Source organism: Barbatula barbatula, assembly GCF_947034865.1.
Source record: "Barbatula barbatula genome assembly, chromosome: 15".
Lineage (NCBI taxonomy): Eukaryota > Metazoa > Chordata > Actinopteri > Cypriniformes > Nemacheilidae > Barbatula > Barbatula barbatula.
Genome location: NC_136778.1, coordinates 6,780,926 through 6,806,269, shown reverse-complemented (window position 1 = coordinate 6,806,269; position 25,344 = coordinate 6,780,926). Strand labels below are relative to the sequence as shown.

Below are 25,344 nucleotides of genomic sequence, written 5' to 3'. Positions count from 1 at the left end.
ACTCTTAACACTGAGCTACAGGAAAGCTTAGACATTAGAAATGACAAAAACTACGAATCATTTCTTCAGTTTTTTATTTACAATTTCACAATGTCTCAACAGTTTGTCAGCGGCAATAATCTATATACTTTATTACTAAATAACATACGAAACATGATTGCTATGCAAACTAATTGAAATCTTATTTTGGTGACAGCATAAAATGATCAAATATGAACTGTATGAATCTGTTTTTCATAATCCTTAGAGCAGATGTTCTTGTATAAAAAGGCTCTGCTGAACAAGCATGTGCTCAAAAGTATTCTTTGATGTAAATATAATTTGTACCACTACATATCACGTTTCTTAAAAAATATATATAATATTTGATAAAACAAATTCAGAGTATCATAAAATTTCAAAGCGACTGTATATTCAATTTCAAACACACACAAGCACACTCCCTTATACTCTTGTAAAGTGACCAAATTAACCTCTAAACTTCTAAATGCTTGTCTAGGAAGGCATTACAATACTCATGATTTAAAATTAAAACTACATCCTTAAGGTGATATATGGCTTTTTCAGTATTAAACATTAGGCCCCTCCGTCGTTTATACTTGAAGTTTGGCACTTGCGCAGCCATTTGCCAGCATGTCATTTTCTTCTGTGCTGTCAATGTTCCCAGATGGATTATCACCTATCCAGACTTCACCAACATTAACTGGAATTGAAGTAAAACAGAGAATGAGTGGCGAGGTCACGGTTCAACAAGCAGGTGATGGAAAATTTTAAATGAAATTTGGTGATCACAATATACTGCATCTGGTTAATTCTGAATTTAAGCACAAGCAAAAGGAGACTTTACCAACAAATATTTTTGAAATCACACCATAATACATGTTCCATTCCATCAAACAAAGCCAGTGGTCTTAAACACAGCCAAACATGCACATGTGTACAAACTCACTTATATTAGTCCACCAAAAAACAACTAACTAAACTCATTCTAGTTTTAGTCCTCCAAAGTGGAAACAAAACACAAGCATACTTTTAACAGCATATATAAACTTCTTTTAAAGGAATCGTTCACTCAAATATAAAAATTCTCTCTCAATTTACTCAGATATGACTTCCTTTCTTCTGTTTAATACAAATAAATACATTTTAGGGCAGTCAAACGATTAATCCCGTATTAATATTGTATTTATAAACACAAAAACATACACATACAATAGCTGAAATAGTGAAATTATATATATTTTTTATACATTTTGTTGTTTATATATGCAAAATTCATATGTACAGTACACAGACATGTATTATGTAAACACAAACTTTTATTCTGGATACGATAAACCATATTCGTTTGACAGCCCTAATAATATTATATTGAAATGTTATCTTCTTTGATAATGTTACATTTTATTGGATGTTGTAAGTCTCGTGACTAGCTGTCACATTCAAGAGCCAATGAAACTCAACAATATTAAGTGTTCCACTAAAGAGAAGTCATAGCATTGGGGTGAGTAAATTATGAGAGAATTTTCATATTTGGGGGAACTCTTCTTTTAAGCCGAGATACGAATATACACAAAACCATGCTAAGGCATCACTGTGGTTACCCCCACAAGCTTTCAATGCCTCAGAAGTCTAATATATCGTCATCATCCATTTCAACATCGAGAGACCAACTCCAGTCCTTCAGACCCAACTCAAACAATCTGAAACAAGAGAGGAGTCAATTGGGCTCTGGTAAAAAGATTAAGGGCTTTCATGGTTGTGGCTTTATTTGGAGCTCTAAAAACCGAAAATGTTACTGTGAAGGCAAGGTAGTGTTGCTTTTATACTGATAACTGAACTCGCTTTATTTTTAATAAATCATGTGTTATACAAACTGAATTCATATACACTATGAAACAAATGATATGACTGGTGGTTTTGAAAGCAGCTCTGTCCATCTGTATTCTTCCTCGTTGGAAAAGTCTGACATCTCTTTAGATGCCATGTGAAAAATCTAATGTTAGAGGTTAAAGAGACATTGGATGATAAGTAGACGTTTTCATAACAGTGACATGCAGGGTTTTTGTTCAGACGCATATTATTACTCAACCGAGAACAACAAAGAGGCAAGTTCTTAAAGTGGTTGTTTTTAAGCATAGACATATATATTAACTAGACGCCTCATTGCCCGCTGGATCGTACGTCAACGCTATACCGCCATATTGGTGAGGGCAAAAGCCGACTGCAGAGACATACGAGTGAATGGTGGAGCTGCAGTTTTTTGGATTAAAACGCAACATCTTTTTAATTTCTCAATTAATTTCAATACTTTTCTATTTACGTGGAGTACACAAATGTTTTGGGGCCAGTTAAAGGTGTTTATAGACATTCAAATGAATTAATTGTCATATGGAACTGTTAAAACTCAAATTTAGGCTAAATAATGGATAGAATTAATAATTTAAAGTAGATTAAATGCACATGATCAGAACACAGCTCGTTCACTTTAAAATCCTTTTATATATCTCATCTTTACTATATGACTATAAACTGCTTTTTAATACTTATAGTAAAATAAATAACACTGCCTTGCATTATATCACATACATCATATTTTACTAATGTACGGTATTACCAGATTAATAAAAGAACATATTTTATCTTTGAAAATGTCTAAAATTACTACAGAAAGACATTTCCACAGTGAAAAATATTAGTTTTATATAATGCGCATATTAAACCATATATATATATATATATATATATATATATATATATATATGTATTGTATAAAACTAAATACTAATACTATATTTATATACAGTATGTACCTTTGAGTTTTATTTGAATCATCGAACAAAACATCTGATATAATTTACATGTCTTTGTTTTATTCTCGACTATGGCAACGTGGTTATTTATTATGTTTCTTGTCTTGTCTATAACATATCCTTATGACAACCATTCATTTTAAAGTAGGCTAAAATCGAGACATGATGCAACTAGAGACATGACAACGTTGTACTCTATCATAACCATTGAAATATGTTAAGAAATGTAAACATGATTCTGCTTTTAATGCCAAAAAAGCACAGCTCTCCCATTGGATTCAGTGGGCTTTTAGTGCACCTTTGCCCTCACCAATATGGCGGCACCATTGACGTATCGCAGCAGCCTAGTTATTTATTATGTCTATGGTTTTAAGGCCGCACTGACAAGCAGGAAATCTGGTCGATTGGGAGTGATGTGGTGTACTTACTGTCCACACATATGCACAAAGGGGGAAGGTGAAAGGTCAGAGGTGAACAGGTCAATGAAGAATGATACGGATCAGTGGGCCAGGGCTATAAAAGGTTAGCAGCATAAAGAAAGCATTGAAGACCTGCACAACTCCATAGCCAAATCTAAAGACAGAGCATACTGTATCTGACGAACTGGAAACATCTACATTTATGTTTATCAAAGGAATAATAATCTATGACATATCGCTTATTGCTCCCCGAACTCTTTGTAAGTCGCTTTGGATAAAAGCGTCTGGTAAAATGACTAAATGTAAATGTAAATGAATAAAGGAATTAAAAAAACAAGTAATTAAACATATGAAGCAACATCATAAACAATTCTGCAATACAAACTTACTAGAGGAGTGCAAGTGAGAAGAGAAGCGTAAGCGTGAAACAATCTCAACTTTTGAATGATCAAAATAGCCTTTGTCAATTATGACAAATAATTTCAGGTAACTGTAAAATACCTGATGAACGCAAGTAATTCAAGCGATTGCTTTTGTGTGATCACCTGGTCTTTGGCGACGGCGGCTGTCGGGTGGAATGCACTTTGACTGCTCCTCTGTGGGAAAGCCTTGGAGAGCAATGGGGGGACAAGTGAGGAGAAGGTCTGGGGGATAGGCGAGGAGACAGTTGGGGGGACAGCATAGGTGGAGACCCCTCAGAGGACGGAGAGGCTATGCTTGCGTTGTGGGTGACAGGTTTGCGCGGGACCCGCTTGAGCAAGCGGTTGACCCATCTCTTCTGCTCCTCTGTAGAGTTGGCCAGCAGCAGTAGTTCCTTTGCTGTTGACATGTCATAGTTCACTGGAAAAGAAAACAGGTTACTCATATACAAACATTTTGTCCACATCCATACCAGGGAAAAGCTCACTTGAACACAATGTAAACGTGACTTCCTCACCTCTACAGGGCGCGATCAGGTCCTCCTTATGGTTTAAGTGGTCTTTGTGGCACTTGACCCGGCAGCGTCTGCACTCCAAGGCAGGTGGGGGTTTGAAAACGTTCCACAGAGGTCTCGTACACACTTCACAGCTGGATGGGAAGTGATAAAGTGTGAGCACGAACTCGTGACCTTTGTGCGAGATGTACGATGACCTTTCAGCCGCTGACAAGGGTTCCATAGCAACCTCCTCTTTTTTGCACACGCCTTCATTGGCGTACAGTATCTGAGGAAGAAAGATGGGGTGTTAAATGGGAAGCATGCTAAAATGCACATTTTTCAACTTAAGAACAAATTCAGCACGCTACCTGAAATATCAGTGGGATTTCTCTGGGATCAGCGCGATAAACATCAGTCTGGGTGACGGGTCTGACGTGGAACAGTTTGCTAAGAAGGAAAAATGCACCATAAAATTAAATGGACTGCTTAATGGTATGTTAGTGCAATAATTTATCAACAGATCATCAAGTTGTCCGATGTTCAATGTGACTTACAACCTAAAGTGCTTTACAGAGAACAGACTGTACAGGAGAACTACACCTCAAGCTGTTGTCGGTGAACACAATTACAGTTTTGTAATAAAACAAAACACCTAAATTGTTAGTTTAAATCACATGTCAATTCTAGTCCACCACCTAAATCAGCATAAAGCATCTTAAAGGGATAGTTCACCTAAAAATGAAAAAAATATATCATGATTTATCTCTAGCTGTTCCAAATCTGTGTAAAAGATTTTTTAAATGCATTTTAAGCAATTGCTCCTACTATTGTAGTCAATGGGGTCCAAGAACTGTTTGGTTACAAGCATTCTTCCCAATTTTATTTTTGGGTGAACAATCCCTTTAAGCATATTGGTTAACGTAAAAGCATCAAACTCACTCTATGTCCAGAATCATGAAGGGGCTGGATAGCTCTCTGTTCTGCTCTGAATCATAAAACAGGATCTTTTTGCTGCTTACAACCACATACTGGAATTCACAAAGAGACAGGCACAAATGATCAGAGAGTCTTCACTGATTTGACATGTGAATGTGCATGTTTAACAGTTTACCCTTTTTTCCCATCCAAATCTTTTAGTGTTCTTGGTGGGCATTGAGAGCCATCCCTCTAGACTAGGATCTGTGGTACCTATCAAAACAGAAGAGTGTTTAAAAAATGATCAATAAAATAAGATGTTAGAATGTGACAGAGCACATCAAGCATCGATCCTGCACATGATCAAGCACTTTTGGCTTTAGAGAATAGGAAGTCTCCAGCAATCAACTTGCCTTACAAGTAGTGTTAGACTTTCACTAGTGAGCAAAAAGATGTCAAATCCTGTGAGCATCACACCATGTTAGAATGACTTTGGTCATGTTTCAAAACCTAATATTGTGTTTCCCAACATATTTACCCTTGAGAATTACAAAAAGTCAATTAAAATGTGTATTATGTTTTTAATCATTTACATGTTTCGACAGTTTTACTGATTTAACAAAATAATCAAAATCTTTTAAAGCGTCTTGGTTGCAAATCACTCATGACCTATATCTATCCAAACAGTATAGAGTATCGCAGGGATGAGCAATAATTTTGTAAGCCAACCTGGAAGTTAGCGGCACTGCATGGTTCCCTTGACTCAAAGCCTATGCATTTTCCCATAGATTTTTGAAAGATGGCATAAAATAAGCTGTGTGATTAACAAAGGTATATAACGTTTGCACGTTTTGTCTATCAAGATAATCTTTACAAATCAACACAACATTTGCTACTTTTGAAGCCTAAAAGTCACCAGAAGTAAAAAACTAACATGAGGCTATAATCAGACTACACAACGGGCAATCGACTCGATTTTCAAAAAAGTGTTCCCTGGTAAGCAAATACTCTGTGAATGAATCCCCATCCATGTTTTTTAAGATTTGTGGCCATGTTGTATTATTTGTGAGATTTATGTGCAATGACATCTCCAGTTATAACCCCGTCATTCTTTTTTGAAAGCTTTATTCAGTGTGTTTTATTTCATAGAATAAAACGTGAAATATAGGTTATAAGACATTTTCTGAATCAATTTACCAGAAACCCATTTAAAAAACCCATAGACGTTGGGGCAATTGAACAGGATGTGTTAAAATGCTAAATTGCTTCCGGGGTTTGCATACAAAAATACGTCATCTCTGCGTTACTCTATCTCTGGTCGTCCTAGTCCCATCAGAACATTCAATACCGCAAACTTATGCTCACTGTTTTGAAACACGTCCATGCAACACCACACTGATTGAGACCGTGCGTGGTGATTTGTTTCCATGCAGGGTCACCTGCAGGCTTTTGTTCAGTGGGTCTCTCATATGTAAGGGCGGGTCTTGACCCCCACTCGCCCTCCTCATCCTCCTCTTCCTCAGAGTCGGAAGGGAACATGGGGGTGATCCGGCATGGCCGGGTATCAATACACACTGACTTGGAGCTTCGCTGGTAAGTGAAGGACATTGACTCCGAGGTGTGTGAGTGTGTGATGCGCACTAGAAGATCACAGTGGTATGAGAGGGGGAGTGGAAAACAATAATTAAGAAGAAGAAATGAACAATGAATAGTAAAAAAGAAAGAAATAAGAGAGTTAAAAGCTTATAAAGCAAAATTAAAAGAGAAGAATGGAGTATAAGTGTGTATTAAGTTGGGGTGTTTGCACACTAACATTTGAAACTTGCCACCTCCAGTCCCCATTGACTTCCCTTATTTGAGAAGAGTTGACTAAAATATTCTTCTAACAAATACCTTATGTGTTGGAAATCATTTAAGATTTTGTGTCTGCTAGTTCCAAAATATCAAAATACCTGGATAACCGTCATCAAGATCCATGTCATTTCCCGTGCTGCTGATGCTGGTGGTGTCTAGAGAATGGATGCTGAGAGACGTCAGCTGACAGCGCAGGCGTTCGATGTCGCTGTCTTTACTGTCCAGAGCCATCTGCAACTCCAGCCGCACCTGAGACTCCTCCGCTATCACCTTCAAACATAAAAAATGCTTCCAGTTAAAATGGATTACTTTGTCAAAACTAGCGTTTCAATATTTAATACTTTGGTATAAATAAATGACATATCTGCTGGTTATATTCCTGTTGCGTGTCACTTACTGCCTGCATATCATTGATTTCTCTTTGGCATTTGATGATGGTGTTGTTGAGTTTTTCTTTCTCCGAGCGCAGTTGCGACTGCAGCTGTCTGTTCTCTTTCTCCTTTCTGCGGATGTCGGTATCATGATTTTGCCTATGCTTGTCACCGCCGCTCTTCTTCATCACCTCTGCCAGCTTGTTTATAGCCTAAAACACAGAAAGCTGATATAAAATTGACCTAGGACATGCATATAGTTACAATATACCTTTTTATTCCCAACAAGTTAAAAGTAAAGGTCAAAATTTCAAGCTGCCTGTGTCACCAAATAAAACTCAAAAAGTAACGATCCAAAAAAAAACCTTTAGCTATTGCTCAGTTAAACAGATAACCAAATCAAAGTCAAAATGCGTAAATGTTCTCAAACAATATATTTCCACCAAACAATGATACATTTTATAATTGTCACACCTGAATCTTGAGGGTTTTCTCAGCCTGTATCTGCTTTTCATATAACAGCTTAACAGATTTCATCTCTCTCTCTTCTACCTTGGCCTTCTCCAGCACTGTATAACACAAATGTATAACATCACTCGTACATACAGACGTTCATGTAAGTGAAATATTCACTGCCATTGCTTTCCCCAAGCGATCTACTTACATTGCTGTAGATGTTTAAGCTGATTGTTAAGATCCTCTTTCTCACTGGCCAGGTTTGCAACATCCACCGTGAGTGTACGGTTCGACTCCTCCAGCTTTTATAACAAAGAAAAGCACATTAAGACCAATATATTCTTATAGTAAGGCTTCACTTTCTCTGTCTCTCTCCCTTACCGAGCTGATGGTATTGTCCTTCTCACTGAGGTCCTGTCGATGTCTGGCGATCATGTCTTTGATCTCAAGCTCCTTCATGATCTTCTCTTTTTCCAGATCTGAGTATTGCTCCTCAGCAATGGATCGTGCCAGCGCTTCAGAGTCTGCCTTTGTCAGACTCTCCTCCAGCTGCGATGCTAATGAGTCCCTAAAGAAACATACAAAAACAAGTGTGCGTGTAACCAGCACTGTAGAGATCACCATTTATTCATTTTATATACTTATTTCCAGATGTACTGCCTCTATTTGAATGTTATCATTTCTAAGAAACCTTTTAATTTTTCTAAAAAACTGCGTTCATGAGCACTGCCACAAGGGGGCACTCAGACTAAACTGTGCTATAAGATCAAATCTTATTTGTTAATGCAAATCTGCATGTTCCACCATAACTAGTGTTTTCCAGTACCACACATACCTCTCCTCCAGCAGATCTCCTAATCTTTGCTGAGCATCATTGTAGAGTCTAGTCCTTTCATCGCTCTCTTCTTTCACCTCTCGAATCTGAGTCTTGTACAGTTTCTGAAATCAGGAAAACAAAGACATTCAAAACCAAACACATCCCTCCACAGATTCGTTTACAAATATGCTAAAACCTGGCAACATACTGTAAAGTATTGCTCCGATTCCAACTGATCCTTTAGCTCTTTCAGTTGTATATCAGCTTCTTCTTTCTCCCTGATTGAACAGAGAACAGTCTTTTGTCACTTTTTATCGAATGTCAATGCTTTTCTTTATCGCATAGCAACTGTTTAAGTGTATCAAACGCCAACAGCCCAATTTAGAATCCATCTTAATACTTTTATGATTTATTATATCAGTGACATGCTCACCTGCGCAGTTCCTGGTTGTGTTTCTCCAAACTGAACTTAAGCTCCAGCAGATGGTTGACTTCCTGTTTGAGCTGTTTCTCAGAGGAAAGCAGGGTGCTGATCTCCTGTCTCTGCACCTTAAGATCAGCCTGACACAAATTCTTCTTCTGAGTCTCCTGCTGCGCCCGTACATTCAACTCCTCCACCTGACACACATAAAAACCTTATCATATCTCTCCAAATGCAACAGTCCCTACAACGCAAGCTTTACAGATATTGCTTAAGACGGACAAATTTGATTCTAGTGTAAACACGGTTTAATGTGGAATCAACATTAAGTAAATTCCATTAATCCAAATGCTGAAATGCAGTCAGACAGACAGGTCACAGGTGTACCTCCTCTGTGAGTTTCTCTTTGAATGAGCGGAGCTCCTGAAGTTCATTTTTGGCTTGTTTGTAATCACAATCTAACACAGAGTTCTCTTTCTCCAACTGCATGAGTCTGCTTTCCAATAGTTGCTTTGCCGATCGTTCCTCTAGCAGCTTACGTTCCATATCTGTCACAAACACACACAGTTACCGTTTCCATCACAAGCACTTGTGCCAGAAAAAGCCACAGGTTTGTACTACGAATTTCGGAAAGACTTACTCACTCAGCTAGAACAGAAAGTGGAAAACATTTTGAAATGAAGGAATATTGTGACATCATGATTTTGTTCTCAGACAGTAAACATTGTATTATCCCTTAAGGGCACTTTTTTTTGGAGGAATCGTGCAAAACTTGGCACCTTTAAGGGCCTCAGACTTGGCCTCCTCGATGGATTGGTTGATTTTGTTGTTGTCGGCCAATCTGGCTTTCGCGGCTTTATGCTCCACCTCTTCCTGCTCCAGACTTTGCTGAAAGGCTTTGAGTTTGAAGGTGAGATCGATCTCCTGCTTGCTCTTCTCCTGTAGGTTTAGCGACAACGATAATGGGGTTGTCAAAAATAGGCCTTCCCACACTACCGTGTGCTGAGAAAGTAAACAATTCAGTAATTTGTTGACACACACCTTTTCCAGGGCAGTAAAGTCCTCCTGTAACTGTCTTTTCTCTGTTTCAGCCTTTGAAAGAGAACTTTTTATGTGCTTTAACGTGTCCTCAAGCCCAGATATACGACCTGCGAGAGAGGGAGAGCCAGACCAGATCAAGACACAAGCATGTCAAGGGTGAAGAATTTAAGTTTAAACATCATTAAGGGTTTACATTATGATCTCATTTTGGTTTATTAAAACTCCTTCAATTTGCAGAATAAAAATGTGCTCTATAAAAAGTAGACAGAATTAAAAATCCGACACAGAAAAGAGATGTTCTCATATGCTAATTTCTCCCATCCAGCGACATAACGTCAGCTACCTGCCCCTGAGCTTTAAATACCGCTCTATTCATGTTTACTTTCTGGGTGCAGCTCCAACCCAACAAAACAACACGACACGACCCAACAGACAAGAGCCCAGTGTGTCCAAGCAAGAACCTGACCGCTACTCACTCACGCACAAACATTTGCTTTCACCCTCTCGATCCCACACACACACACGTGTGATCCCTAAAACACACAATCTACTTCTAAGAAGCTTGGAAGATATTTATTGACTTAAGATTACTTTGTTTTTGCCACCACATACACTCACCCTGTAGGTCATTGATGGTTTCAGAGCAGACACTTCTCTCTCGCTTCTCCACCTCCAGTGAGGTTTGCAGGGTGAGTTTCTCCTGTTCCAGACTCAGCCTGCCGCTCTCCAGCAGGGCCAGACGCTCCTGAAGCTCTCTGAGGGAGACCTCCAGCTGCTGGGACTGTTTAAGAGCCTCGCTCTGCGCCTTCTTCCGCCTGTGAGATTCTTCCTCCTCAGCCTTTAGCTTAGCATTCACCTCTTCCAACTGGAAATGAAAATTATTTAATGAAAGAACTAAATCTGCTTTATTCAGCATTACATGTTAGGTACATGAATTCAACTTGCACATCAATATTCCCCATTCTAGATCAACAACGAAGTTGTTTTTCGGTTCACAAATACTTTAAACAATTTCAATTTATTGGAGAAGTTATATAATATATATATATATATTATGTTGTTAATAACTACATAGCTAAAATTTGATTTTTCAACAGGATAAAAAATACCTTATTTTATTTCTAATTTAAAGGGATACTTCATGAGAAATGGGTCATCATTTACTCGCCCTTAGATTGTTCCAAACCTGTATAAATGTCTTTGTTTTGCTGAACACACAGGAATAATTTTGAAAGGATGTCAGATCTCACCCACCATCTAGCATAGTAGGGAAAGTAAATATGCCTACTATGGGAGGGTGAGTGATGACAGAATTTTTGTTTTGGGTGAAGTATCCCTTTAATAACACATTTTATAGCTTTATAGTTTTTACGTAAGTAAAAAAATCTTGTTATGTAAAATGTTGCATCGTGCCAAGAAAGTTATTTTACTGTTGTTAAATGTTTGGTCAAGTATGATGAAGAGACCCACCTGTCTCTCTAAGTGTATGTTCTTCTCTGTGGAGAGATGAGAGTTCTGGTTCTTCTTCTTTAGCTCGGCCAGCTGCTCTTTCAGGCTACTCACTACAAAAGAAAGACAAGGCAAATATTTTGAAGAACATTAGCACAGCAGAACTAATCCTGTATGTTCTAGATGGGAGAGTGTGAGAGGTTTAAATGGATGCGATCTTGAAGACATATGTGACATTTAATGCAGTCAATGTTCAAACTAATCTACTGAATGATCGGTGTGGAGTATGGTTTTGGTTGCTGTCCTCACCCTCATTCTCAAGAACACGCTTTCTACCCGTCTCAAGATCGGCTTTTCTTAAACTCTCAGAGCGATGGTGGTTCAGCAAAGCTTTCTCTCTCTCCAAAGCCCTTAGAGAATCTTCTGCGTTTTGTCTCGCATTCACCTATAACAAGACAAAAACAATGAGAGGGTTTCAAAACATCACTGATACAGCCCACATTAAAGTGCAATATAACATCGAGACCGTAAAAATAACACTTTTACTTAAGTTGAACTAATTTTAATATTAGATGATTTTATAAATGTGGCTTACCTCTTCTTCAAGCTCTTTGGACAACTTCTCCAGTCGCTGATTTGTTGTTCTGTTAAGATCCAACAGAGTTTTTAATACAAAAACGCTATACAAATGATCCACTAAGTGAAACTTATGTTTGTGTTTACAAATATGACTTTATACCTGCATTTCATTTCCAGTTCCTCCTTTGCTTGAATTTCATGTTTGATTTTCTCCTCCAACTTAATAAGCTTGCTAGGTAGATCACTGGACTAAAGAAACGCACAAAAAAACATGCAGAACAATAAAAAAAAGATTGCTAATGTGTCAAAAATCTGAGGAATGTGGAGAACCAATTATTAAGCCACAAAGAGACATCCACCATAGAATAAGAAGTATGAGGAGCTATTTTTTTTTAAAAGGGCTCATTTTGTGCCACCCTCCTCTCTTTACCGTATATTAAAAAGGACCGCGTATAATCTTATCCATGCACACTGATACAATTTTTACTTTATGTATGAATACTTTTTAAGGTGGAATGAATCATCAAATTAAGATTTAGCACAGTTTGGGTTTCAAACTATTTGAACCAAAATGTAGAAGGTTGGTTGAAGAATTATTTGGCTTTGGGTGGGTCCCCTTTTGCTGAGCCAAATAAAACTAAACCATAGTAGAGGACGTAAGCGTGCCCCCCTTATCACAAAACACACACCTGGTTTAGACCATACTCCTTCTCGATCAAACTATCAACAGAGATCCCAGAATCTTCCTCTTGACCGTTTGGTTTGTGGTTTAACCTAAAACAGAGAGGCAGAAAGCATTACGTTAAATGCTCCACTCGGAGCTCTTCTTTTTTACTAAGCAATGTAACACGCTGTAATAAATCAATTCAATGTGAAAAATGAAAGCTCAGAGCTCAGGTTTAAAGGGGAAAAGAAGCTGAAAGAAAGATTGCAAAGCAAATCTTTAGCTGTGCCAGCAGCACATTTGGCTTCACTCAGCCACACTGGAGAAACTGAGAGAGCGAAGAGGAAACAGGGAAAGCATGAGGGGAAAAAGGACAGAATTGTGATGGAACAAATGCAGCACTCATTCACGGTTACCATAACCATACTCTCCAATGAGCAATACTGAACATCCTGCTCACATCTATCAGTCCATACACATGTTTTATAGTTCTTAACTGTTCATGTGTATGAGTGTGTGTTTCTGTCTAAAAAGATGACTGTGTAAACTCTAACAGTTTTGTGGTGTCTGAATTGAATGCCTTTCCTTGTCAGATTTGATTGTTTTCTCATATATTTAAAATGTTATTTTATCTCTACAATGGGAATCATTCTCACAGTCATGTAAAACCTGGAAACGTCAGAGAAACCGTTTGATATCCAGCCCATGGAACGAGTAAAATCATTATAAGTTACATAAAACCCATGGAAATATTAAAATATTAAGTTGTTTTATATAAAATAGTTCATCAGCCACAAATGGCTATTTGTAACTACAATCTCTATAAATGTCTAAAAAAGAAATCACAAATCATGAAAATGAATCAGCCAATAGGTGTAACAGCCCCTTTTCCAAAACAGTTTCACGCAGAGCGGATTACTGCTTCTGAAAAAACAGCTGTCAACACAAGGTTTTTTACAATGTTTAAAGTCCACATGAACGTGCTATAACTCCTTGGACTTTCTGAATCGTTGAATCTCACAAGCGTCTGTCTACATTACAATATTATGCAACATAGCAGTTTCAGCCACCACTGTCCATCTTCAAGTAAAAGCACACTAAATATAGAGAATTCACACTTACTGTTCCTCCCTGAAGTAGGTGAAGCCCACAAACGGTAGCTGATTTCCCGCAAAAGCACGTGGAGGAGGGAAGGTCTCAATGCTTAGCGGATCATCCTTTATATCATCATCGAAGTTACTGGTGTCAATATCGCTGCTCAGCTCTGGCACCACTGGAGCCATGGCTGAGAGAGAGAGAGAGAGAGAGAGAGAGAGAGAGAGAGAGGGGAGAGAGAGAGAATATTGCAAAGATTTGAGCTGAATTAGTGTTTGAGTTAGTGTGTATGTGGAGAGAGAGAGTCACTCTGAAAGACTCAGTGTGTGTAGCATACAAAGCACACAGTGTATTAGAGTAGGAGTGGTGTGCGCTACTTGCCAAGCTGGCTATTGCTTGCTCACTACCCACTGTGCACTCACCCACTCATGATCACTTACACATCCAAAATACTCTCTAGCTATAGAGCAGACACACTGAGAGAACGTGTCAGACATCTAAAGGGGACGGGCCATAGAAACCTCCACACCCAGAAAAAACAGTCCACTGGCATAAGATTTTAAGAGAAATACATTTATGCATTTGGGAGATTGTTTTATCCGAAACGACTTGCAGCGCATTTCAGCTATACATTTATTCGTAGGGCTGTCAATCGAATAATCACGAATAATCGCATCCATGTGTGTGTATGTTTTGGTGTTTTTAAATAAGAAAAATATGTTTATGCACAGTACACAGACACATATTATGCATCACAAACTTTGATTCTGGATCTGATTTATCACAATGAAGCGTTTGACAGCTCTATTTAACAACAAAATGTATTGGTATGCAGTGCTCTATCGCAATGTTCTAATGTGAGCTACCACATCGTTAGAAAAACATGAGCCAAAATTAGCTTGATATCACTAAATCCTCAAAAAACTCCATATGAGGACATGCATTACTGCAATTCCACTGTGGTTAGTCGTCATATGGCAACATTTATATCTGCAAACAAATTTGTAGTGTTCTTTCTAATCTGCAAGCGAGATAAAATTATATGTTACCATATGGCAACCCCATACCATAAAGGGACTCGCATATAACCGTTTCTGGTCAGATTCCCAGAATGCTCCTTGATATCACCACCACTAATCACAGGCTACTGTGGTGGCAAGCAGGCGAGATAGAAAGGCAATAAAAAAAATATGCTAGCGATGGCTCACAAGATGAGAAGACGGGTATGTGGTTTTGAGGTTTTTCTGTCATTAGTAGCAATGTACGGGCCACACGCTGGGTTCCACCCTTACTGAAACTAACAGGAGTGCAATGCTCCGTACACAACACACACAGCAGGGAAACATTTCCCAACAAATCGCAGAACAAACGATACAGCACAATATAGCAGGGCTGCAAAATAAATCAAATCTGGTATATCGCAAATGTGCATATTGCGATATGTATACCGCAGTGGTTTGACAAAGCTGAATGGTTTTACTTTACTTTAACGTCTTACAAGAGCAAAGTGAGCATTCTTTGCCTTGAAAGAATGTGTTTGTTATAATTTTTCAGTTTTAAAATATTCTCAGATATTATTTCATTTTAGTACAGGACATATTTTAAGCCTTAACCCTTGTCTGTGAAACCTTTTTGCATTTTTTCAGCAAAATAGTGCAGCTCACAACAGAGTAAAACAATATCAACACAGCAGAGAGCACAAACACAGTACAATACACCTATACAACTTTCAACACAGTACAACAGAGCAAAGCATGCATTGCAGCAAAACAACTAGGAAATAGCAACAGAACAAAACATCAGAATTCAAAATAAAAACACATTATAGCAAAACACAGCATAGCGAAGCATAATACAAAGAAACTCCACAGCACCATAAAGCAAAGGCAACTGCATTGCACAAGCATGAGATAAAGAGCTGTTGAAAATCACAAAAAAGTGGCATAAAATAACCTTGCAGTAAACCATAGACAATAATGAACCATAGATGTTATACCAGTTGAAAAAAGGTAAAGAATACACAGGCTAGAACCAATAACGAATTGTTTAGAATATCCAAGAATGTGCACCCTCTGAATGCTTTACAAGAAAGAAGCAACGCAAGTCTCATGCTATAGACACACCTTAACCACCCAACACATCGCTTAATATTATTCAGATAATATTAGTAAAGAGTACATGCATAATTTTGACAAACAGCGATGACAGACCAGTCACACTCAGTCTCTTACTGTCTCGTATGGTGTCGAAGGTCCACTGATCGTTCTTGAAGAAGGGATGACATTTTATCTCATCCACTCGAGTCCGACCAAGCCTCACCTCCCTGAACATAATAAAACACTGGTCAGCGAACCCAAAACAAACAGAGCACCACAACTGCAGTGACTAATCCACTAAGTGTGTATGTGAGTGAAACATCCAACAGTGAGTGGCTGACAGAAAACGGCAGGGTTGAGTTTTAGGAACAGCAGCGACACACAAACAGAAAAGACCCAAAATACAGAATACTTGTTCCCCTCCCATTCCTATCATGTGGATTTAGAGGGGTGCAGTTTTGGATTGCCACGTGTGGGACATTCCAGCAGTCAGAATGCAAAGGGAGGGGTGTTTGTATGTGTTTTGCTTGCAACGAAAGAACAAACAGAAATACCCTTTCCAGATATCTGATCAGGAATGCACAAATGTGAGAGGGAGGAGAAACAGAGGCAGAGAGAAAAGTTTGTACGTGCACGAATGAATAACTGGAAATAAATAAATGTGTTTTTGTGATAATGCGTATAAGACATTTATGTCCTTGCTCACCTGTCAGTCAAAAAAGCACGTATGAGGTCTTCGGCATCCTTTGACATTTCAATGTCATCTGGGAAGGTTAATCTGTTTTTGTGGTCCATGATTTTTCCGTACGTGCCCACCAGGGACTCCGCATAAAACGGTGTGTCACCTGTTCGAATTTACAGAAAAAAAATCAATTGGATGGAGAAGACAGTGGGAGAACAGTGAGAGGATACGAAAGCTATAGTGCTTCTCACCAACTAGCAGCTCGTAGATGACAACGCCCACCGACCACCAGTCACACTCACGGCCATAATACCCAGTCCCTCCTTGTGACATCAGAACTTCGGGTGAAATGTAATCAGGAGTCCCAACAGCAGTGTCACAGCGGACCATACCAGTCTAGCATGTAGACATATACATAAATATAGACATATATACAGTTAACAAACTTCTAATGACCACAAGCCGCACTTTATCGTCTCTCCACAAGATAGCAGAGTTATCATAATTGTGAAAGTTTGGGGAATTTCTAAGTTTGCTTACTTATGTTATTAAAATGATATACTCCACTTATAAAAGTAATGTGAAATTAGAGTCTTATGATACTAAATGCCAATATAAGAATATACTACAATATAATAATTCAGATATAATTATTCTCACTCTTTTTCCACTATTTTCCCCAAACACACGATTAGACACAAACACACTTATCACAGACACACAGCCTCAGACACACCGAGTCCATCTTCATGCATGTTCCAAAGTCAGCAAGTTTGAGGTGTCCATTGCGATCTAGCAGCATGTTGTCTGGTTTGATGTCTCTGTGGATGAAGCCCAGAGAATGAATAGCGTCCAGTGCAAGCACCAGTTCTGCAGTGTAGAAGCAAGCCCACTCCTCCGGGATGTCATAGTTACTGGTCAGAGTCACCAGATCTCCACCAGGCATGAACTCCATCACCAGATAGAGGTACTTCTCATCTTGAAATGCACAGCACAGCTGGGTGGAAAGAGAAAACTATAGGTGAATATCAAGTTTATACTTTTATCTTGTTTATACTGGATCCAAATTTATGTCCCAATATTTTCATGTCATCTATTCCTTAATTCAAGTGTAATCCCAAAAGGTTAATTAAATTACAAATTACTTAATAAACTTCCATCTTACAGTTCTAATTTAGATTTGTGTTATGAACTCTTTAGTTTAACTGGTACAAAAATAACTGTTTAGTTCAGTTATAATAGTTCAAAATCATAGATTCAGTACACAATTTTAAACCCGGGATGTTTCTTTCCAAACAGCGTTTTAAGTTTCATTTACAATATTGATAAAGCACAACTCCAGAAACATCCTTGGTTTAGATATTGTGCTTTAGAAGGCTTGAGCCGGATGCGCCCCCTAGTGTCTGTGAAAAAGGCTCATAGAAGTCCTACCTGCACTATCCAGGGACTTCTGGAGAAAGCCATTATGTCACGCTCCTCCCAGAAGAACGCAGAGTCTGAGCGTTTGATCATCTCAAACTTGCTGAGCTGCTTCATCGCATAAACCTCCTGAGACCCCTTGTGTCGTACCTATGAACATGAGCATCATAGACGTCCATTATTATGGATGTTAATGTTTCCCATTGTTATGTGGAATAATGGCTTACAACCAAGGGTGTGGGATATACAATTTGGCAGACGCTTTTATCCAAAGTGACTGATATTGCATATTTTTCATTTTATTTCCCTTTAAATAAAGCAAGATCCACATCCATCTAACAGAAAGTGTGTGATCGATGAACTGAGGAAATGCAAATACTGAATTTGCGCATCTCGTTTGAATTTTTACCACAATGTTCCTCCTCAGACCTCAGCATGTTTGTGTGTACAAAAGTACAGTTGGCTAAGACAAGCTGTGCATCTCTGAGATACAGTTTTACATTAGTAACGGTTTATAACAGCTAAATCTACTTAACTAACTTGTTTGTTTTATTCGTTTAAAAAAACACCAAAGCCTTAGGCTCTGTGCAGTTCCATGCAAGTCAGAGCAGTCAGAACATGTACGTACTAGCCTCAAAGGCATTAACACACACAGACAATAGGCTTCACCGGAGGACAAACAGATAGCAGATGTCGGATCGCATGTTTTAAGAGGACTTTACATAGACATAATGACTTATACTGTATAAAATGTTTATTCTCTTTCCTCACCCTACCCCCAAACACAACTCTCACAGAAATCCTCTTTGTTTTCCTCATGGGTAAAAGTTTTGGAAAAACCTGGAGCACAAAAACATGCATCTCCAGATACATACTCACCAGCTGGACAGCGCCGAAGGCTCCACGACCAATCAGCTTGACTCTGTCAAAATCATCCAGCCTCACCTGTAACTCCCTGAGTCCACCCACAGCCTTTTCATCTAAAGTGCATCAACATTAGATATATTACAAATGCATGAATATGACGCAGTTTTACATTAATGTGCATTAATCTATTGTGCATATAGAAAAATAAGGCAGCCTGTCATGAAAATATCAAGTTATGTAAATATAGTATATATCGCACTAGGGGATTCTTCATCCAAAAATGTAAATTCTGTCATGAATTAATCACCCTCAAGTTGTTCAAAACCTCTATAAATGTATTCGTTCTGTAAACAACAAAGAAAGATATTTAGAAGAATGTTAGCATTGAGATTTCTGGGGAAGTCAAAGATGCCCAAGTATTTTCTTGTTTTCCAAATTCTTCAAAATATCTTCTGTTTAACAGAACAAAAATATTTTTTTCTACCGTGGATTGTCAATGGCGCCCAAGAAATCTAATTCGCAAACAGTTTTCCAAATATCTTACTTTGTGTTCAATCAAACAATGAGATGTATTCCGGTTTGGAACAACTTGAGGATGAGCAGTTCATGACAGCATTTTCAATTTTGGGTGGACTGTCCCTTTAAATCACTTTCACAAGAGTTAATTCACAGAAATCATCACACACATACGATGTCAAACAGTCTCATATTTCTGACACACTCACATCTGTTTAAGAAGGCATCAATATTTTTGTTCTTTCTCAGAGCAGGATGATTCAGATCAAGAGCGAGAGCAGTTACTGAATCCTGAAAAGGGGCAGAGAAAAAATATATAGTGTGACATATATGACCAATATCTGATACATGTTGCTACGCTGGTTTATCGCTTGACAAACAAACAATACATACCTCTCACTCTTGAGAAATATTTAATGACTGGACTAAATTTAATGCCAGGACTAAAGCTCAGTCTGACAGATGCTTTGATATGGCTTTTAACATCAGATATAGGCTAAAAGTGAGATTAAAGATTAATTCTCTACTAAAGACTCTATAGCTCTCTTTTAGAGGTTGTCTCACAGAATGTACATGTTCTCTCAGATTAATCCCTTGAGGAAGTAGATGATGGTGAACCAAAACTTGATCAATTTGGAAGCGTCTATACATACCCACTACAGTGACACTGCAGATCTAATAATACATCACAAACCAGCTGCACCCCACACGACTGAACCCATCCCCCTAACATTGACCACCCAGACACTTCCCTCTGCTCATGCCAACCTCCATATAAACTTCATGCCACTACTGGAAAAGTTAATATGGGTGTTGTGCTGAAGATGAAACGAGACGGATAACTAGTCCCATATAGGATCACCCGATGACCCAAGACAAGTTAGTACTGGGGGAGGGACATTATAGTCTAGTAAGCATCTGTTTGGATGGAAACATGTTGTGCTGGATGAGTCATTATTATTTTTAGTCCATTCTCCCAGAAGGGAGACAGTTAAAAACATTTTAGATTTCATGGGTCTTGTGTGATGTGCTAAATATTACTGCTGTTCATTTTTTCATATACATCAAATACATCACCCATTTACGACATCCAGTGGGACAACAGAAATAAATCTCTGTCAAAAGCGTGCCGATTTGCCAAAGGGGTCACAAGAACAAGAATCCTTATTATTAAACCTCTTAATCTGACTAATAGGTGTACACATAACACACAAGAAGGTTTTCTGTAACACATATCTCTCATGGGGGCACAAAAACGTACACATACAATCAACAATGAAAGAATCCTGTTTTTCTTGTACAGAGAGTGAGACGACAATATGGTTTATTTCTTGAAGGAAGTAATGACTCCTTAGTGGACCGGAGCCAGCTATCTCTCTCCTCAATTGAAGGATGTGACCTAACCTTCCTGTAAGAAATTTCCCTGGGTAACAACAGAGAGGACAATACGTTTCTGTATCCAATATAGTGACGTTAGAAAACATGAAAGTGCATTAAAACTGAACATACACACATTAGTGACAGCAATGGATGACAATAAAAGAAAGGCTGTAATCCACCGGCTAAAGGAGGAACAGATCATAGGCTACTATAAGGAATATGTTCAACCCTGTGACTGAGAGTTAACTTAGAATGCATGGCTAAGCAGTTGAGGTGATGAGTGAATGTTTCTATGTAAACCTGCCGTGGAATGAAGCTGAAGGGATTTAGTCAGGTCTTTCCCTGGGCCTCCCATAGACGGTGTGTGACGCACGCACACACACACACTCACCAAAAATACATCAGCCAGTACCTCCAGCATTTGTTCATAGATGGCTATCATTCTCCATCAGAGGAACAGTTAAGACGACAATGATTCCACCAGAGATTTCAAAGTGCATTTGGTGGTAAGAATCTATCAAGTTTAAGCAAAAAGCTAAAAAAGTCTGCACAGTAAAACCGAACAGAAAACAAAAGAGTTTTTGGTCAATTGTCCCAGGCATAGTACATAATAAATACCTAGATTCGGCATTGGCTCCGGTGTTGCGATACGATAGGACAAAAGCCCACTAAACTCATAGAAGTGAATGGGAGAGCTGAGCTTTTTAGCAATTAATCACGTTTACATTTCTTAACACATTTCAATGGTTTAGGATATACGTAGAGTACAAATGTGTCATGTCCCTAGGTACATCATATCTCTATAGTTATACTTTCAAAAGAATCGTTGTCAAAGAATTGTGAAATATACATTAATTGAGTCTGTTATTCAGGAGAATCCACTAGAAAGCACCATGTTCAGTGATATGTTAGGGATATATGCAGGACAGGCAACAGAAGGTTAAGTTATTTAATTCACATATCTAAAGAAATAAAGATTTTTAACTGGGGAAATGGCTTTTTCTGTCATCATTTTATACAATTTCAAAAATAAAAGATGCTCTTTTATAAATCCGGGAAACAATTACAGCAGTAAAACATGTGTGTGGGATAGGAAAATAAACAACACTGTTTTGCATTATAAATAGAATGAAATAGGGTAATAAGACACAAAATTAATATATTATCGGGTTTTCCCAAGACTTTAAAGTCAACAAGCTGTGTTCTAATCATGTGCATTTCATCTTCCTGAAATAACATCACATTAGCAATGTGTACACAATTATTAAGCCTAAATGAATGCTTGACAAGCTTGGGTTTCAATTTTCTGTATGATAATAATTTTTCAAGCCTAACCATCTTTAACTGGATGCATAACGTTTCTGTACTCCACGTATAAATAATAAAGTATTGGAATTAGTTGAGAAATAAAACCGTGATTGTGTTTATATGCAGAAAACCGCAGCTCCACCATTCACTTGTAGGTGTTTATAGTTGGCTTTTGCCCTGGCCAATATGGCGGCGGTGTTGACGTACGATCCAGCATGCAATGTGCCTTCTAGGTATTAGATATGTCTATGGTCCCAGATGGAAGAAAAACTGAATATGTGCTGTTCTGTTTAAAGTAAATGTTCTCAACTTTTAAGAATGCAAGCATGGCTTTAAAGGTAATTTAAGTCTCCCATTTTGATTATATAGTGTTGTCCTAAAAAAGTTTATTGCAATAACAATAGAACACAGTCACATCATGATGTGGTGTAGTGGATTCATCTTAAAAGGTCTGACACCTAAAGGAATCTGTCAAAACCCTACAACAAAAAAGTTATGAACTTTTTCAAAGCAGAGCACTTACCTGGGCTGTTCCAGGTGCACACCTATAATAAGTGTTTTAAGTTGCTTTGAAAAAAATGTATAATAGGTATAGGTTTTGGACTATTTTAAGAACATTGCTGTCACAAAGACAACTGGAGAACACAGGGAGTGCCAAATACACTCTTGTTAAAATATGCAGTGCCCTCCTGGAATGAGGTTTTGTTATGGTTTTTGCAGAGGAGGACGCCGGGTAATACGGCAAGTGACTTCAGTCTTTTGACGGAATGTCACAATAGGAACATGCAGAGCAAATTGTATTCGCTTTCACCCTGTAAGGCTTGCTCGACAGGTCCTCACATTTCACCCTTAACCAATCAAGCTAAATTACCTTCTCTAGTATTCCTTAAGACGCTTTTTGTCCTCTAATGGTGTGTACTCGTAACTAGTGATGCCTAGGGCTTTAGGCCTGGACAATACACAAATGCACAGACACACAAGATGCTGTATTTTGGGCAGCAACAGGTCAATAAAAAAACAAGCAAATTGTTGTGGAGGAGGGTGTGTTCACAAAACACAGATACATGATAAAATAATCCTCAGAAACAAACAATCTACTAATTTGAATAAATGATCAACAAGTAATGTGCTTTTGTTTTGCACAGTAACGCCTGTTTGTTTTTAGGACCTTTAAATATCCAGCACGTTTTTTGAGATAAATAAATGAATCTTCAGAGAAATCTTATTTTTTAAGGAATTAATGATTGTTCATTTAAAGTGATAGTTCAGCCAAAAATAAAATGTCTGTCATAATTTACTGACCCTTTGTATTGCAAACCTTTATGACTAAAGTTTCTTCTGCAGAACGCAAAAGAAGATATTTCGAAGAAAGTACCGCCGTTCACTTATATTGTATGAACACAAAACCAATGCAGGTGAATGGGGGGCAGTTAAAAACATCCTTCAAAATATCTTATTTTGTGTTTTGCGGAAGAAAGAAAGTCACAAGTTTTAAATGAGGGTGGGTAAAAGATGACATTTTAAAGAGCACCACTTTGACCATGATGGTCACAAGGGCAATAATAAGAATTTGAATACAGGTAAACATACATTCCATTTAAACCTATATCATTTATTTTATAACCATTAAATCAAAGATTAAAAATGTGATTTTTTTCCATAGCTATTGTCAGCAGAGTTAGTGTCGAAATACATTTCCTCCTAATATCTCACAAACGTGACAAGTCAAAACCTTACCAGCAAACTCTCCAGATTCAGCGGTGACCGCTGGTCCTTGATCATTGACTCCAACTTTTTCACCCGGGTTTCTAATCTCTGTCCTGCTCGGCTTGACATTGCGGCAAGTCACGGTAGACATCAAACCGAGATGATCAAACTTCAGCAATCCGAATCAAGCCTCTACCTGCCGTAACCGAACGCTACAGGCACATCATCAAAATTCACAGGAACTAAATGAACGCGCTGTTCAGAAGCCAAAAGTGTCGTGCACATACATATCTCGCCAAGTCGTGTCTTAATAAACGACGGCGTCTTTCCTCGTCGCAGGGAATCAAAGGTTGCGACCTACACGTACGCGTACAGGAAGGCAGGCGAGTCTATCTTTCCCGCTGCGGTTCAAAGTTACGAGGAAAACACGTTCCGTGTAAAGATCAGAAATCGAACCATTGATCGTCTTGACTGTGACTTTTCATTTGAGTAAATGAAACAGAGGGAGGGTCAACAACAGATCTGAAGCTGAACGGTGTCCCTTATTGCCACTGCCAGAGTGTGTTTCTTTGTTGCAATGCGTGTCCCTCCCCTGCGGGAGCTGGAATTCTTGTGATCTTATCTAAGCCATCGCTTTAACTGGTCTACTACCGTCACTCTCTAAATATGACTCCATGCTAAACTCTATATATATGTAGCCGCCTACATGCATGTATTTTTACATTTATCCGTCTTTGATGGCACGAGAAGGCTTATTCTAGACCGTTTTCAGGTTGCGTGTTACGTGACAAACAGTATGGCTAACGTTACATTGTATAGTATAAGCACACAAATATAGAAAATACATAAAAAAAAGTACGAAATGTGATAAACTCTACATGTCTGTGGTGATTTTTTTCATTTGATTAATTGTTTTGGTCCAAATTGAAAAAAAAACGTAAAGCGTGCACTGAGCCTATATTTCATTTCTCGATGTTTATTCATACTGAATGTGATTTTTTAAGACTTGTGTTCTCTGACTGAACACAGCCAGTAGTACAGTGTGAATGGAAAAGAGCTGACACGGTTTGTGATTTATAATATAGTCTGACACTGCAGAAGATCACAGACTAGCTGTAGATCAGATGGCACATGACGTCAGGCTATCGTAGTTGCCTATAAAGAAAAATGCATAACATTTCCATTTACGAGTAATATATAACACACCTAACATTTGTTTCACACGAAACATCGAAAAGAACAGGTTTTATTTAAGTCAAACTTTTTTCTCAGACTGAATATGATAAGGAGATACAAGTATACGCCCACGTCTTGCATGCATGCAAGCTTGTGAGGAACGAGGAAGCAGTGTGTTGTTTCAGAATCATGTCCCCAGGGTTTGGCCTGCTATCTTTTCAATCGAGCAGACCAGGGAAAGCTATTTGCGAAAACCCCACCATTTAAACGAGTTTAATGAATAATTTGTATTGTTATTTATGGTCTATATATCGTCCTTAAGTTGTTCATAAACATAGGGTTAGACTTGATTTTAGGGGACGTAGAGATCACTTCTATCCAAA

At 38.3% G+C, this 25,344-nt stretch overlaps 1 protein-coding gene across 3 annotated transcripts; it reads right to left on the bottom strand.

Annotated features, from left to right (window-relative positions):
- Positions 1 to 58: 58 nt before the first annotated feature.
- On the bottom strand, positions 59 to 24,379 carry rock2b (rho-associated, coiled-coil containing protein kinase 2b). Of its 3 annotated transcripts, none has more exons than XR_013787676.1 (33): positions 23,816 to 24,379; positions 19,600 to 19,681; positions 18,887 to 18,987; positions 18,020 to 18,157; positions 17,325 to 17,585; positions 16,840 to 16,984; positions 16,613 to 16,751; positions 16,042 to 16,133; positions 13,838 to 14,000; positions 12,741 to 12,825; positions 12,212 to 12,300; positions 12,068 to 12,116; positions 11,782 to 11,917; positions 11,494 to 11,585; positions 10,642 to 10,888; positions 10,024 to 10,130; positions 9,762 to 9,921; positions 9,370 to 9,530; positions 8,995 to 9,179; positions 8,770 to 8,839; positions 8,580 to 8,683; positions 8,126 to 8,312; positions 7,953 to 8,046; positions 7,763 to 7,857; positions 7,315 to 7,500; positions 7,016 to 7,187; positions 6,429 to 6,703; positions 5,260 to 5,336; positions 5,088 to 5,176; positions 4,517 to 4,595; positions 4,170 to 4,434; positions 3,778 to 4,072; positions 80 to 703 (listed from the first exon to the last, which is right to left on the bottom strand). XR_013787676.1 is itself a non-coding variant. In XM_079475146.1 (33 exons), the coding sequence occupies exons 1-33, from the start codon at positions 23,912 to 23,914 to the stop codon at positions 700 to 702; spliced, it is 4,449 nt and encodes a 1,482-aa protein (XP_079331272.1). In that variant the 5' UTR covers positions 23,915 to 24,379; the 3' UTR covers positions 80 to 699. The 3 variants fall into 3 exon arrangements, 2 of the variants coding, with proteins under 2 accessions (XP_079331273.1, XP_079331272.1); XM_079475146.1 differs by having other exon boundaries at positions 6,503 to 6,703; XM_079475147.1 differs by lacking the exon at positions 6,429 to 6,703 and having other exon boundaries at positions 59 to 703.
- Between the last annotated feature and the right edge of the window lie 965 nt (positions 24,380 to 25,344).